This window comes from Pseudophryne corroboree, chromosome 11 (assembly GCF_028390025.1).
Source record: "Pseudophryne corroboree isolate aPseCor3 chromosome 11, aPseCor3.hap2, whole genome shotgun sequence".
NCBI classification, from domain to species: domain Eukaryota; kingdom Metazoa; phylum Chordata; class Amphibia; order Anura; family Myobatrachidae; genus Pseudophryne; species Pseudophryne corroboree.
In genome coordinates this window covers 17262287-17276285 of record NC_086454.1, presented here as the reverse complement: position 1 = coordinate 17276285, position 13999 = coordinate 17262287, and the positions used below count along the sequence as shown (strand labels likewise).

The 13999-nt window shown below is 51.1% G+C and overlaps 1 protein-coding gene across 2 annotated transcripts in view; it reads right to left on the bottom strand.

The window, feature by feature from the left end:
* The window catches only part of ALKBH3 (alkB homolog 3, alpha-ketoglutarate dependent dioxygenase), a 72515-nt gene extending 59416 nt beyond the window's left edge, over positions 1–13099 (bottom strand). Inside the window, exons 1-2 of one of the 2 annotated variants that reach the window (XM_063946310.1) lie at positions 13011–13099; positions 280–492 (exon numbers count right to left, since the gene is read on the bottom strand). In XM_063946310.1, coding sequence (XP_063802380.1) covers positions 280–352 — 73 coding nt within the window. In that variant the 5' untranslated portion in view covers positions 353–492; positions 13011–13099. Of the gene's footprint in view, positions 1–279; positions 493–12992 lie in introns of both variants that reach the window. The other variant, XM_063946311.1, reaches the window with a different exon arrangement.
* Between the last annotated feature and the right edge of the window lie 900 nt (positions 13100–13999).

Sequence of the window (13999 nt, the reverse complement as noted above, 5' to 3'; positions counted from 1 at the left end):
GAGAGGGAGAGAGGGGGGGGGAGAGGGAGAGAGGGGGGGGAGAGGGAGAGAGGGAGAGAGGGAGAGAGGGGAGGGGGAGAGAGGGAGAGAGGGGAGGGGGAGAGGGGGGGGGGGGGGGGAGGGGGAGAGGGGGGGGGGGGGGGGGGAGAGGGAGAGGGGGGGGGGGGGAGAGGGAGAGGGGGGGGGGGGAGCTTTGATTTAACTAACACCCCTCACCCCCTGAAGCTCAGCCCGATGATGCAAATAAAGGTAAATGAACAGAACCAGAAATTACTTTACCAGGACGGGAGGCGTTTTTCGGAGGCCCCGCCCACGCTCCCTGCACGCGTGCCCTCCGTCTCTTGTCGTCCATAATCCTAAATTCCGCAGCCACTATTCATGGACACGTAAAGGCGGGAGAGACCAGCTGTGATCGGTCCCACACACAGGATTCAGGACACGTGGATCTGGTCACAGGTGGAACCAGTTATTACTCTGTGCACGTTCGCTGCTCTGAGAAGACAAGTAAGAATCAGTGTCAGGTCAGGAGGCGCAGAGAGAGGTCTCATAACCATTGCTGACAGGGCGACAGCCAGGTATCACTTAGACGTGCGTGTCCGCAGTGACATCTCTGGGGGCAAAGTGGGAAATGTCATGGAGTACACACACAGATTTGTCTGCATGCTGAGGTCTCCTGTGGTGACTGGTGTGACGCACGCTGTGTGCCCGGCTCCGTAAGACACACTAGGCTAGTTCTGCCTTCAGGCCTGCTATACTACGGGTGTCAGTGCCTATGGGAATCCCTCTCCCTGTGCTGCGGTGTCAGTGCCCATGGGAATCCTTCTCCCTGTGCCACGGTGTCAGTGCCTATGGGAATCCCTCTCTCTATGCCGCGGTGCCCGTGCCTACGGGAATTCCTCTCCCTGTGCCGCGGTGTCAGTGCCTATGGGAATCCCCTCTCCCTGTGCTGCGGTGTCAGTGCCTACGGGAATCCCTCTTCCTGTGCCGCAGTGTCAGTGCCTATGGGAATCGCTCTCCCTGTGCCGCGGTGTCAGTGCATATGGGAATCACTCTTCCTGTGCCGCGGTGTCAGTGCATATGGGAATCCCTCTCCCTGTGCTGCGGTGTCAGTGCCCATGGGAATCCTTCTCCCTGTGCTACGGTGTCAGTGCCCATGGGAAATCATTCTCCCTGTGCCACGGTGCCAGTGCCTATGGGAATCGCTCTCCCTGTGCCGCGGTGTCAGTGCCTATGGGAATCACTCTCCCTGTAATCACTCTCCCTGTGCCGCAGTGTCAGTGCCTATCGGAGTCACTCTCCCTGTGCCGCAGTGTCAGTGCCTATGGGAATCATTCTCCCTGTAATCACTGCCCCTGTGCCGTGGTGCCCGTGCCTATGGAAATCCCTCTCCCCTGTGCCGTAGTGTCAGTGCCTATGGTCCTATGGGAATCATTCTCCCTCTGCCGCGGTGTCAGTGCCTATGGGAATCACTCGCCCTGTAATCACTCTCCCTGTGCAGCGGTGTCAGTGCCTATGGGAATCATTCCCTGTGCCGCAGTGCCCGTGCCTATGGGAATCCCTCTCGCGGTGCCAGTGCTTATGAGAATCACTCTCCCTGTCCCGTGGTGTCAGTGCCTATGGGAATAATTCTCCCTGTAATCACTCTCCCTGTGCCGCGGTGCCCATGCCTATGGGAATCCCTCTCCCTGTGCCGTGGTGCCCGTGCCTATGGGAATCCCTCTCCCTGTGCCGCGGTGCCCGTGCCTATGGGAATCCCTCTCCCTGTGCCGCGGTGCCCGTGCCTATGGGAATCCCTCTCCCTGTGCCGCGGTGCCCATGCCTATGGGAATCCCTCTCCCTGTGCCGCGGTGCCCATGCCTATGGAATCCCTCTCCCTGTGCCGCGGTGCCGATGCCTATGGGAGTCACTCTCCCTGTGCCGCGGTGTCAGTGCCTATGGGAGTCACTCTCCCTGTGCCGCGGTGTCAGTGCCTATGGGAGTCACTCTCCCTGTGCCGCGGTGTCAGTGCATATGGGAATCACTCTCCCTGTAATCACTCTCCCTGTGCCGCAGTGTCAGTGCCTATCGGAGTCACTCTCCCTGTGCCGCAGTGTCAGTGCCTATGGGAATCATTCTCCCTGTAATCACTGCCCCTGTGCCGTGGTGCCCGTGCCTATGGAAATCCCTCTCCCTGTGCCGTAGTGTCAGTGCCTATGGGAATCATTCTCCCTCTGCTGCGGCGTCAGTGCCTATGGGAATCACTCGCCCTGTAATCACTCTCCCTGTGCCGCAGTTTCAATGTCTATGGGTATCACTCTCCCTGTGCCGCAGTGCCAGTGCCTATGGGAATCACTCTCCCTGTGCCGCAGTGCCAGTGCCTATGGGAATCATTCTCCCTGTGCCGCGGTGTCAGTGCCTATCGGAGTCACTCTCTCTGTGCCGCAGTGTCAGTGCCTATGGGAATCATTCTCCCTGTAATCACTGCTCCTGTGCCGTGGTGCCCGTGCCTATGGGAATCCCTCTCCCTGTGCCTATGGAAATCCCTCTCCCTCTGCGTCAGTGCCTATGGGAATCACTCGCCCTGTAATCACTCTCCCTGTGCCGCAGTGTCAGTGCCTATGGGAATCATTCCCTGTGCCGCAGTGCCCGTGCCTATGGGAATCCCTCTCTCGGTGCCAGTGCTTATGAGAATCACTCTCACTGTGCCGCGGTGCCCGTGCCTATGGGAATCCCTCTCCCTGTGCCGTGGTGCCCGTGCCTATGGGAATCCCTCTCCCTGTGCCGCGGTTCCCGTGCCTATGGGAATCCCTCTCCCTGTGCCGCGGTTCCCGTGCCTATGGGAATCCCTCTCCCTGTGCCGTGGTGCCCGTGTCTATGGGAATCCCTCTCCCTGTGCCGTGGTGCCCGTGCCTATGGGAATCCCTCTCCCTGTGCCGTGGTGTCAGTGCCTATGGGAGTCCCTCTCCCTGTGCCGCGGTGTCAGTGCCTATGGGAATCCCTCTCCCTGTGCCGCGGTGTCAGTCCCTATGGGAATCACTCTCCCTGTGCCGCGGTGTCAGTGCCTATGGCAATCACTCTCCCTGTGCCGCGGTGTCAGTGCCTATGGCAATCACTCTCCCTGTGCCGCGGTGTCAGTGCCTATGGCAATCACTCTCCCTGTGCCGCGGTGTCAGTCCCTATGGGAATCCCTCTTCCTGTGCCGCAGTCAGTGCTTTGAATAGTGGATCGCAAATGGGTGAAATCCACAATACCCTCCCTGTGCAGGCGATGAGGTGATTATTAAGCATTTGTGAGGACCAAGTCTACACCATATACCTATCACTTGCACATCTGGAACCATCTGAGGTCAGGTGGTGTGTTGGGCTTTATAGACTCCCAACCGAAGGCGCTAGCGCCATGTTCGGCAGTAGTAGTCCAATCACTTCTATTATAAGACCAGAGAAAGCACAGGAGCCACTTCATATCACCACCACATTAATCTGTATTTAGTGTCACATTTGTTTAACAACAGTTGTCAGATTTCTGCCTGGCAATTGCAAGTGGCGTACAAGTGGGGAAACCAGGAGCAGAATATAATCACTGTGGCAGTGATTGCCATCCATACACCGTACTGGGGCTTATTTCATACCATGGCGCAATGCTCTGCAGCACACAGCAGCCAGATGTCAGCTCTCAACAAATATATTCCTCTAACAAAGCAGCATCTGAGTGTTCCTCCTACAACGGCGCAGCTTGCGGGGACGTCACCCCAGCTCAGCGCCCCAGACATGCAGGAAAATATAACCAGCGGAAATAGAAAAAAAACATTTTGTTAACTGTGAGAGAATAAGAATCTGATTGGTGGCTACTGTGTGTTACATCACATGTGCACCAGATACACCCTACTGTGTAACAATACTACATTGTGTTATAGACGCACACGTATTGTGTAACGCTAGTGCATTGTGACAGGCACAGTAACACTAGCACAAACCAGGCTGCGCAGCGCCTGGTTTGAGAGATATTGTTGCACGGTTGTACACATGCGCACACAAACCATGCGGCCTAGTGTAGAGTGTGGTTCCAGACACAATAGTGTAGAGTGTGGTTCCAGACACAATAGTGTAGAGTGTGGTTCCAGACACAATAGTGTAGAGTGTGGTTCCAGACACATCAGGGCTGATGCACAGCTGGGCACAATTACAAAACGCAGGTGATATGCGCACTCACTATAAATAAGCCACAACTACGTGCATAATATATACAAAGCTGACACTAGTGCAAGATGCATACGGGTCAGCACCATATCTTATAGCTAAGCCAGGCATGCGCCCCACCCCCCCGGTACCCTATAGCTAAGCCCAGGCATGCGCCCCACACACCCACGGTACCCTATAGCTAAGCCAGGCATGCGCCCACACACCCACCCCCCCTGTACCCTATAGCTAAGCCAGGCATGCGCCCCCCCCCCCCCCCCCCCCGGTACCCTATAGCTAAGCCAGGCATACACCCACTCCCAATACCCTATAGATAAGCCAGGTATATGCCACATACACCCACTCCCGGTACCCTATAGATAAGCCAGGCATACGCCACATACACCCACTCCCGGTACCATATAGATAAGCCAGGCATACGCCACATACACCCACTCCCGGTACCATATAGATAAGCCAGGCATACACCACATACACCCACTCCCGGTACCATATAGATAAGCCAGGCATACGACCCATACACCCACTCCCGGTACCCTATAGATAAGCCAGGCATATGCCCCATACACCCACTCCCGGTACCCTATAGATAAGCCAGTCATACACCCACTACCGGTACCCTATAGATAAGCCAGGCATACACCCACTCCCAATACCCTATAGATAAGCCAGGCATATGCCCCATACACCCACTCCCGGTACCCTATAGATAAGCCAGGCATACACCCACTCCCAGTACCCTATAGATAAGCCAGGCATACGCCACATACACCCACTCCCGGTACCATATAGATAAGCCAGGCATACGCCACATACACCCACTCCCGGTACCATATAGATAAGCCAACACATCTCTGCCCGCGGTACAGGTACCCGGTATTTCCAGATCAGTCACCGAGAGTCTTCCCTAAACAGCGGAACAAACGGTATAGACAGCACTACGGCTGCCAGGACTTATACCAGGAGAATAGGAGCAGGACGCAATCAGTTTCCCGGCACTAGGGCTATTCCCAGTCGTGGTGTCCACGATGCCCATAGAGTAAGAATAGATCCTGTGGCGAGTGCAGCAATCCCCCAGCATGGCGACTCTTAGCACTTGCCCCGCTGCCGGCATTCTGGCGAGCAGGATACGGAGAGCCGGTATCCCGCCTGCCGGTAATACACACTGAACCCGCATGAGCAGTATCTTAGGTGTACATGGAACAGATGAACGGGAAGTGGGGACGGACTTCTCATGCACACGTCAGACCTGCATCAGCATGTACAGACTATGGGGGCAATTCTCAGTTGATCCCCAGCAGCAAGTTTGTTAGCAATTGGGCAAAAACCATGGGGGTAATTCCAAGTTGATCGCAGCAGGATTTTTGTTAGCAATTGGGCAAAACCATGTGCACTGCAGGGGAGACAGATATAACATGTGCAGAGAGAGTTAGATTTGGGTGTGGTGTGTTCAATCTGCAATCTAAATTGCAGTGTAAAAATAAAGCAGCCAGTATTTACCCTGCACAGAAACAATATAACACACCCAAATCTAACTCTCTCTTCAAATGTTATATCTGCCCCCCCTGCAGTGCACATGTGCCCAACTGCTAAAAAATGTCCTGCTGCGATCAACTTGGAATTACCCCCCATGTGCAGTGCGGGGGGATAAAACATTTGCAGAGAGAGTTAGATTTGGGTGGGTAATAGTGTTTCTGTGCAGGGTAAATACTGGCTGCTTTATTTTTACACTGCAATTTAGATTTCAGTTTGAATATACCCTACCCAAATCTAACTGTCTCTGCACATGTTACATCTGCCCCACTGCTAACAAATTTGCTGCTGCGATCAACTCCGAATTAGGCCCATTATACAGCACGGGCTGCTCAATGGTCAGCAACGCAGATGTCCTCAAGGCCAGGTTTTAAGAATATACATGTTTGAACAGATGGTTAAATCAAAATAAGAGGTACTAATTAGGTCACCTATGCTCAAGTATGGCTGTCCTTAAAACCTGAATGGCTTGTGTGCCTTGAGGTCAGGAACGCCTGCTCTAGATGGACAATTATATACACACACACACACACACACACACACACACACAGAGTATTATACACACACACAGGGAGCAAGCACTCTATGCTGCATGCACAATACTGTATATCGTTATACACACACACTGCACCATATATGAGCATTATACGCACACACTGCACCGTATATGAGATTATACACACACACTGCACCGTGTATAAGCATTATACACACACACACACTGCACCGTATATAAGCATTATACACACACACACACACACACACACACACACACACACTGCACCGTATATAAGCATTAATAAGATTTTACTCACCCGTAAATCTATTTCTCTTAGTCCGTAGTGGATGCTGGGACTCCGTAAGGACCATGGGGAATAGCGGCTCCGCAGGAGACTGGGCACAACTAAAGAAAGCTTTAGGACTACCTGGTGTGCACTGGCTCCTCCCACTATGACCCTCCTCCAGACCTCAGTTAGGATACTGTGCCCGGAAGAGCTGACACAATAAGGAAGGATTTTGAATCCCGGGTAAGACTCATACCAGCCACACCAATCACACCGTATAACTCGTGATACTATACCCAGTTAACAGTATGAAATATAACTGAGCCTCTCAACAGATGGCTCAACAATAACCCTTTAGTTAGGCAATAACTATAAACAAGTATTGCAGACAATCCGCACTTGGGATGGGCGCCCAGCATCCACTACGGACTACAAGAAATAGATTTACCGGTGAGTAAAATCTTATTTTCTCTGACGTCCTAAGTGAATGCTGGGACTCCGTAAGGACCATGGGGATTATACCAAAGCTCCCAAACGGGCGGGAGAGTGCGGATGACTCTGCAGCACCGAATGAGCAAACTCTAGGTCCTCCTCAGCCAGGGTATCAAACTTGTAGACTCTTGCAAAAATGTTTGAACCCGACCAAGTAACAGCTCGGCAAAGTTGTAAAGCCGAGACCCCTCGGGCAGCCGCCCAAGAAGAGCCCACTTTCCTCGTGGAATGGGCTTTTACAGATTTAGGGTGCGGCAGTCCAGCCGCAGAATGTGCAAGTTGAATCGTGCTACAGATCCAGCGAGCAATAGTCTGCTTAGAAGCAGGAGCACCCAGCTTGTTGGGTGCATACAGGAGAAATAGCGAGTCAGTTTTCCGGACTCCAGCTGTCCTGGAAACATACATTTCAGGGCCCCGACTACGTCCAGTAACTTGGAATCCTCCAAGTCCCAAGTAGCCGCAGGCACCACAATAGGTTGGTTCACATGAAAAACTGATACCACCTTAGGAAGGAATTGGGAACGAGTCCTCAATTCCGCCTTATCCATATAAAATACAGATAAGGGCTTTTGTATGACAAAGCCGCCAATTCTGATACACGCCTGGCCAAGGCCCACAGCATGACCACTTTCCACGTGAGGTATTGTAGCTCCACGGATTTAAGTGGCTCAACCCAATGCGACTTCAGGAAATCCAACACCACGTTGAGATCCCACGGTGCCACTGGAGGCACAAACGGGGGCTGACTATGCAGCACTCCCTTAACAAAAGTCTGAACTTCAGGCAGTGAAGCCAGTTCTATTTTGGAAGAAAATCGATAGAGCCGAAATCTGGACCTTAATGGAACCCAATTTTAGGCCCATAGTCACCTCTGACTGTAGGAAGTGCAGAAATCGACCTAGCTGAAATTCCTCCTTTGGGGCCTTACTGGCCTCACAGCACGCAACATATTTCCGCCATATGCGGTGATAATGGTTTGCGTTCACTTCTTTCCTAGCTTTAAATAGCGTAGGGATAACTTCCTCCGGAATGCCCTTTTCCTTCAGGATCCGGCGTTCAACCGCCATGCCGTCAAACGCAGCCGCGGTACGTCTTGGAACAGACAGGCCCCCTGCTGCAGCAGGTCCTGTCTGAGCCGCAGAGGCCATGGGTCCTCTGAGATCATTTCTTGGAGTTCTGGGTACCAAGCTCTTCTTGGCCAACCCGGAACAATTAGTATAGTTCTTACTCCTCTCCTTCTTATTATTCTCATTACCCTGGGTAAGAGAGGCAGAGAAGGGAACACCTACACCGACTGGTACACCCACGCCATCATGTCCACCTGTGGCCTTTCCCAACGGTGTACAATCATTTGGAAGACTTCTGGATGAAGTCCCCACTCTCCCGGGTGGAGGTCGTGTCTTCTGAGAAAGTCTGCTTCTCAGTTGTCCACTCCGGGAATGAACACTGCTGACAGTGCTAACACATGATTTTCCGCCCATCGGAGAATCCTTGTGGCTTCTACCATCGCCATCCTGCTTCTTGTGCCGCCCTGTCGGTTTACATGAGCAACCGCTGTGATGTTGTCTGACTGGATCAGGACCGGCCGGTGTTGAAGCAGGGGTCTAGCCTGACTTAGGGCATTGTAAATGGCCCTTAGTTCCAGAATATTCATGTGTAGGGAAGTCTCCTGACTTTTCCATAGTCCTTGGAAGTTTCTTCCCTGTGTGACTGCCCCCCAGCCTCGAAGGCTGGCATCTGTGGTCACCAGGACCCAGTCCTGTATGCCGAATATGCGGCCCCCTAGAAGATGAGCACCCTGCAGCCACCACAACAGCGACACCCTGGCCCTTGGAGAGAGGGTTATCAGCCGATGCATCTGAAGATGCGACCTGGACCACTTGTCCTACAGATCCCACTGGAAGATCCTTGCATGGGACCTAGCGAATGGAATTTCTTCGTATGAAGCTACCATCTTTCCCAGGGCTCGCGTGCATTGATGCACCGACACCTGTATTTGTATTAGGAGGTCTCTGTCTAGAGACGACCACTCCTTGGACTTCTCCTCCGGGAGAAACCCTTTTTATCCTGTTCTGTGTCCAGAACCATACCCAGGAACAGTAGACGCGTCGTAGGAACCAGCTGCGACTTTGGAATATTCAGAATCCAGCCGTGCTGTTGTAGCACTTCCCGAGATAGTGCTACTTCGACGAACAACTGCTCCCTGGACCTCGCCTTTATAAGGAGATCGTCCAAGTACGGGATAATTATTTCGGCCATTACCTTGGTAAATACCTCGGTGCCGGGGACAGACCAACGGCAACGTCTGGAATTGGTAATGACAATCCTGTACCACAATTTTGAGGTACTCCTGGTGAAGAGGGTAAATAGGGACATGCAGGTAAGCATCCTTGATGTCCAGTGATACCATGAAATTCTCCAGGCTTGCAATAATCGCCCTGAGCGATTCCATTTTGAACTTGAACTTTCGTAGATAAGTGTTCAAGGATTTCAATTTTAGAATGGGTCTCACCGAACCGTCTGGTTTCGGTACCACAACATTTTGGAATAGTAACCCCGGCCTTGTTGAAGGAGGGGTACCTTGATTTCACCTGCTGGAAGTACAGCTTGTGAATTGCCGCCAGTACTACCTTTCTCCGAGGGCAGCAGGCAAGGCTGATGTGAGGTAACGGCGAGGGGGAGTCGCCTCGAACTCCAGCCTGTATCCCTGTGATACTACTTGCAGAACCTAGGGATCCACCTGTTTGCAAGCCCACTGGTCCCTGAAGTTCCCGAGACGCGCCCCCACCTGTGGAGCCCCAGCGTCGCACGGTGGACTCAGAGGAAGCGGGGGAAGATTTTTGATCCTGGGAACTGGCTGTCTGGTGCAGCTTTTTCCTTCTTCCCTTGTCTCTGTGCAGAAAGGAAGCGCCTTTGACCCGCTTGCTTTTCTGAAGCCGAAAGGACTGTACCTGAAAATATGGTGCTTTCTTAGGCTGTGAGGAAACCGGAGGTAAAAATTTTTCTTCCCAGCTGTTGCTGTGGATACGAGGTCCCAGAGACCATCCCCAAACAATTCCTCACCCTTATAAGGCAGAATCTCCATGTGCCTTTTAAAGGCAGCATCACCTGTCCACTGCCGGGTCTCTAATACCCTCCTGGCAGAATGGACATTGCATTAATTCTGGATGCCAGCCGGCAAATATCCCTCTGTGCATCCTTCATATATAAGACGACGTCTTTAAAATGCTGTATGTTAGCAAAATATTATCCCTGTCTAGGGTATTAATATAACTGACAGGGTATCAGACCACGCTGCAGCAGCCCTATTTATGCTGAGGCAATTGCAGGTCTCAGTATAGAACCTGAGTGTGTATATACAGACTTCAGGATAGCCTCCTGCTTTTTATCAGCAGGCTCCTTCAAGGTGGCCGTATCCTAAGACGGCAGTGCCACCTTTTTTGACAAACGTGTGAGCGCCTTATCCACCCTAGGGGATATCTCCCAACGTGACCTATCCTCTGGCGGGAAAGGGTACGCCATCAGTAACTGTTTAGAAATTACCAGTTTCTTATCGGGGGAACCCACGCTTCTTTACACACTTCATTCACTCATCTGATGGGGGAACAAAACACTGGCTGCTTTTTCTCCCCAAAAATAAAACCCCTTTTATGTGGTACTTGGGTTCAGGTCAGAAATGTGTAACACATTTTTCATTGCCGAGATCATGTAACGGATGTTCCTAGTGGATTGTGTATATATCTCAACCTCGTCGACACTGGAGTCAGACTCTGTGTCGACATCTGTGTCTGCCATCTGAGGTAACGGGCGTTTTTTGAGCCCCTGATGGCCTTTGAGACGCCTGGGCAGGCGCGGGCTGAGAAGCCGGCTGTCCCACAGCTGTTACGTCATCCAGCCTTTTATGTAAGGAGTTGACATTGTCGGTTAATACCTTCCACCTATCCATCCACTCTGGTGTCGGCCCCACAGGGGGCGACATCCCATTTATCGGCCTCTGCTCCGCCTCCACGTAACCTTCCTCATCCAACACACCTCACACAGGGAATGCTGTGACTGAGGACAGGACCCCACAAAGTCCTTTGGGGAGACAGAGAGAGAGTATGCCAGCACACACCAGAGCGCTATATAATGCAGGGATTAACACTATAACTGAGTGATTTTTCCCCCAATAGCTGCTTGTATACATATATTGCGCCTAAATTTAGTGCCCCCCCTCTCTTTTTAACCCTTTGAGCCTGAAAACTACAGGGGAGAGCCTGGGGAGCTGTCTTCCAGCTGCACTGTGAAGAAAAAATGGCGCCAGTGTGCTGAGGGAGATAGCCCCGCCCCTTTTTCAGCTGACTTTTCTCCCGCTTTTTTATGGATTCTGGCAGGGGTAATTTATCACATATATAGCCCTGGGACTATATATTGTGATGATTTGCCAGCCAAGGTGTCTTATATTGCCCTCAGGGCGCCCCCCCCCCCAGCGCCCTGCACCCATCAGTGACCGGAGTGTGAGGTGTGCATGAGGAGCAATGGCGCACAGCTGCAGTGCTGTGCGCTACCTTGTTGAAGGCAGAAGTCTTCTGCCGACGATTTTCCGGAACACTTCTTGCTTCTGGCTCTGTAAGGGGGCCGGCGGCGCGGCTCCGGGAACGAACACCAAGGTCGGGTCCTGCGGTCGATCCCTCTGGAGCTAATGGTGTCCAGTAGCCTAAGAAGCCCAAACTACCACCTGTTAGGTAGGTTCGCTTCTTCTCCCCTTAGTCCCTCGCTGCAGTGAGTCTGTTGCCAGCAGATCTCACTGTAAAATAAAAAACCTAAATATACTTTCTTTCTAGGAGCTCAGGAGAGCCCCTAGTGTGCATCCAGCTCAGCCGGGCACAAGATTCTAACTGAGGTCTGGAGGAGGGTCATAGTGGGAGGAGCTAGTGCACACCAGGTAGTCCTAAAGCTTTCTTTAGTTGTGCCCAGTCTCCTGCGGAGCCGCTATTCCCCATGGTCCTTACGGAGTCCCAGCATCCACTTAGGACGTCAGAGAAATACACACACACACTGCACCGTATATGAGCATTTATTATACACACACGCTGCACCGTATATGAGCACTACATACACAAACACACTGCACCGTATATGAGCATTATATACACACACACTGCACCATATCCGAGCATTATACACACACACTGCACCGTATACGAGTATTATACACACACACACTGCACCGTATATGAGCATTATACACACACTGCACCGTATATGAGCATTATACACACACACATTGCACCATATATGAGCCTTATATACACACACTGCACCAAATATGAGCATTATACACACACTGCACCATATATGAGCATTATACACACACTGCACCATATATGAGCCTTATATACACACACTGCACCATATATGAGCATTATACACACACTGCACCATATATGAGCCTTATATACACACACTGCACCGTATATGAGCATTATACACACACACACAGCACCGTATACGAGCATTATACACACGCTGCACCGTATATGAGCATTACATACACACACTGCACCGTATATGAGCATTATATACACACACACACTGCACCGTATACGAGCATTATACACACACACACACTGCACCGTATACGAGCATTATACACACACACTGCACCGTATACGAGTATTATACACACACTGCACCGTATATGAGCATTATACACACATATTGCACCATATATGAGCCTTATATACACACACTGCACCGTATGAGCATTATACACACATTGCACCATATATGAGCCTTATATACACACACTGCACCGTATATGAGATTATACACTGCACCGTATATGAGATTATACACACACACACACTGCACCGTATAGGAGCATTATATACACACTGCACCGTATAATATACTGCTGTGTAATACATAATATACTGTACTGCTGGGTAATAAATAATATACTGTATGGCTCTCAGGTGCAGGGAGCAGTAAGCAATGATAATACATAGCACTCAGTATAGCATACAGGGATTACAGCCCCAACCTGTGCCTCCTCCAGCTGCTTCCTCCTCCTGTGTTACACTCAAATACATCCCCAGCTGAGCCAGGGACCAAACGTTCCTCCTGTATTTATACCCTGTCTGGCCAGCCTGTATATGACACATGTATACAGCAGTTTCACAGGGAAGCTCACATTAACCATTTTCTGACCAGGCTGCATCTGTACAGGGAGTGAAGGAACTAGCGGACTACGCCCAGGACTGTAATATGGCAGAGATGGCGGCTGTCCCTTATTCACCAGAACAGTCTCCAGGAGGGAAGGGGGGCGATTCAATTGTTCTGCTCGCGGCGCAAATTCATGGGCGCCTGACGGAGCAATTCAATTGTTGCTCCATATGGGCGGGAATGCCGCCGGTGCCGGCGTTTCTGCTCGCAGCCGGCTGAGATAGCGAGCAGCAATGTGCGATGTGTCTTTGGGCACCCAAACAGCGCTTTCCGCACCGCGAACAGTACTTTAGTTGGTTTTAGAGTGGCTAAACCCAGTCTATATGGGCGCAACAAGCGTTTTAATGAACTCTTACTTGCCTACATTTTCGGGAGAAGCGCGGAGAGGAGACGCTGCTGGGAGGGCGGAGCCGGACTTACACATCATTAGAAAAGTATATGCTTAACTGCGCACTGGGTCCCTTTTGACTCGAATAAGCTGCTGCACTTAAAGGTGACCAACCTCACAGAATACACAAAATACAGAAAATTGTGCTGCGCTCAATCCTGATGATGATTGTAATGGGCTAACAACTTAATTCATTGAATAAATACTCATTGTTTGAATCATTGTAAGCATAATGTAACTTTTCAATAGGCAAATATGAAATCAAACTGTATCCCTTGCAGATGTTCTGTATAGAATATACAATATAGTGTGGTACTGATGAACCGGATAGTTATTGAAATAGTATAATGGCAAATGTAGTACTTTAAGCACTAAGCTTTTTTATTTTTCAAATACTAATGTCCTTCAGTAAATGTCCA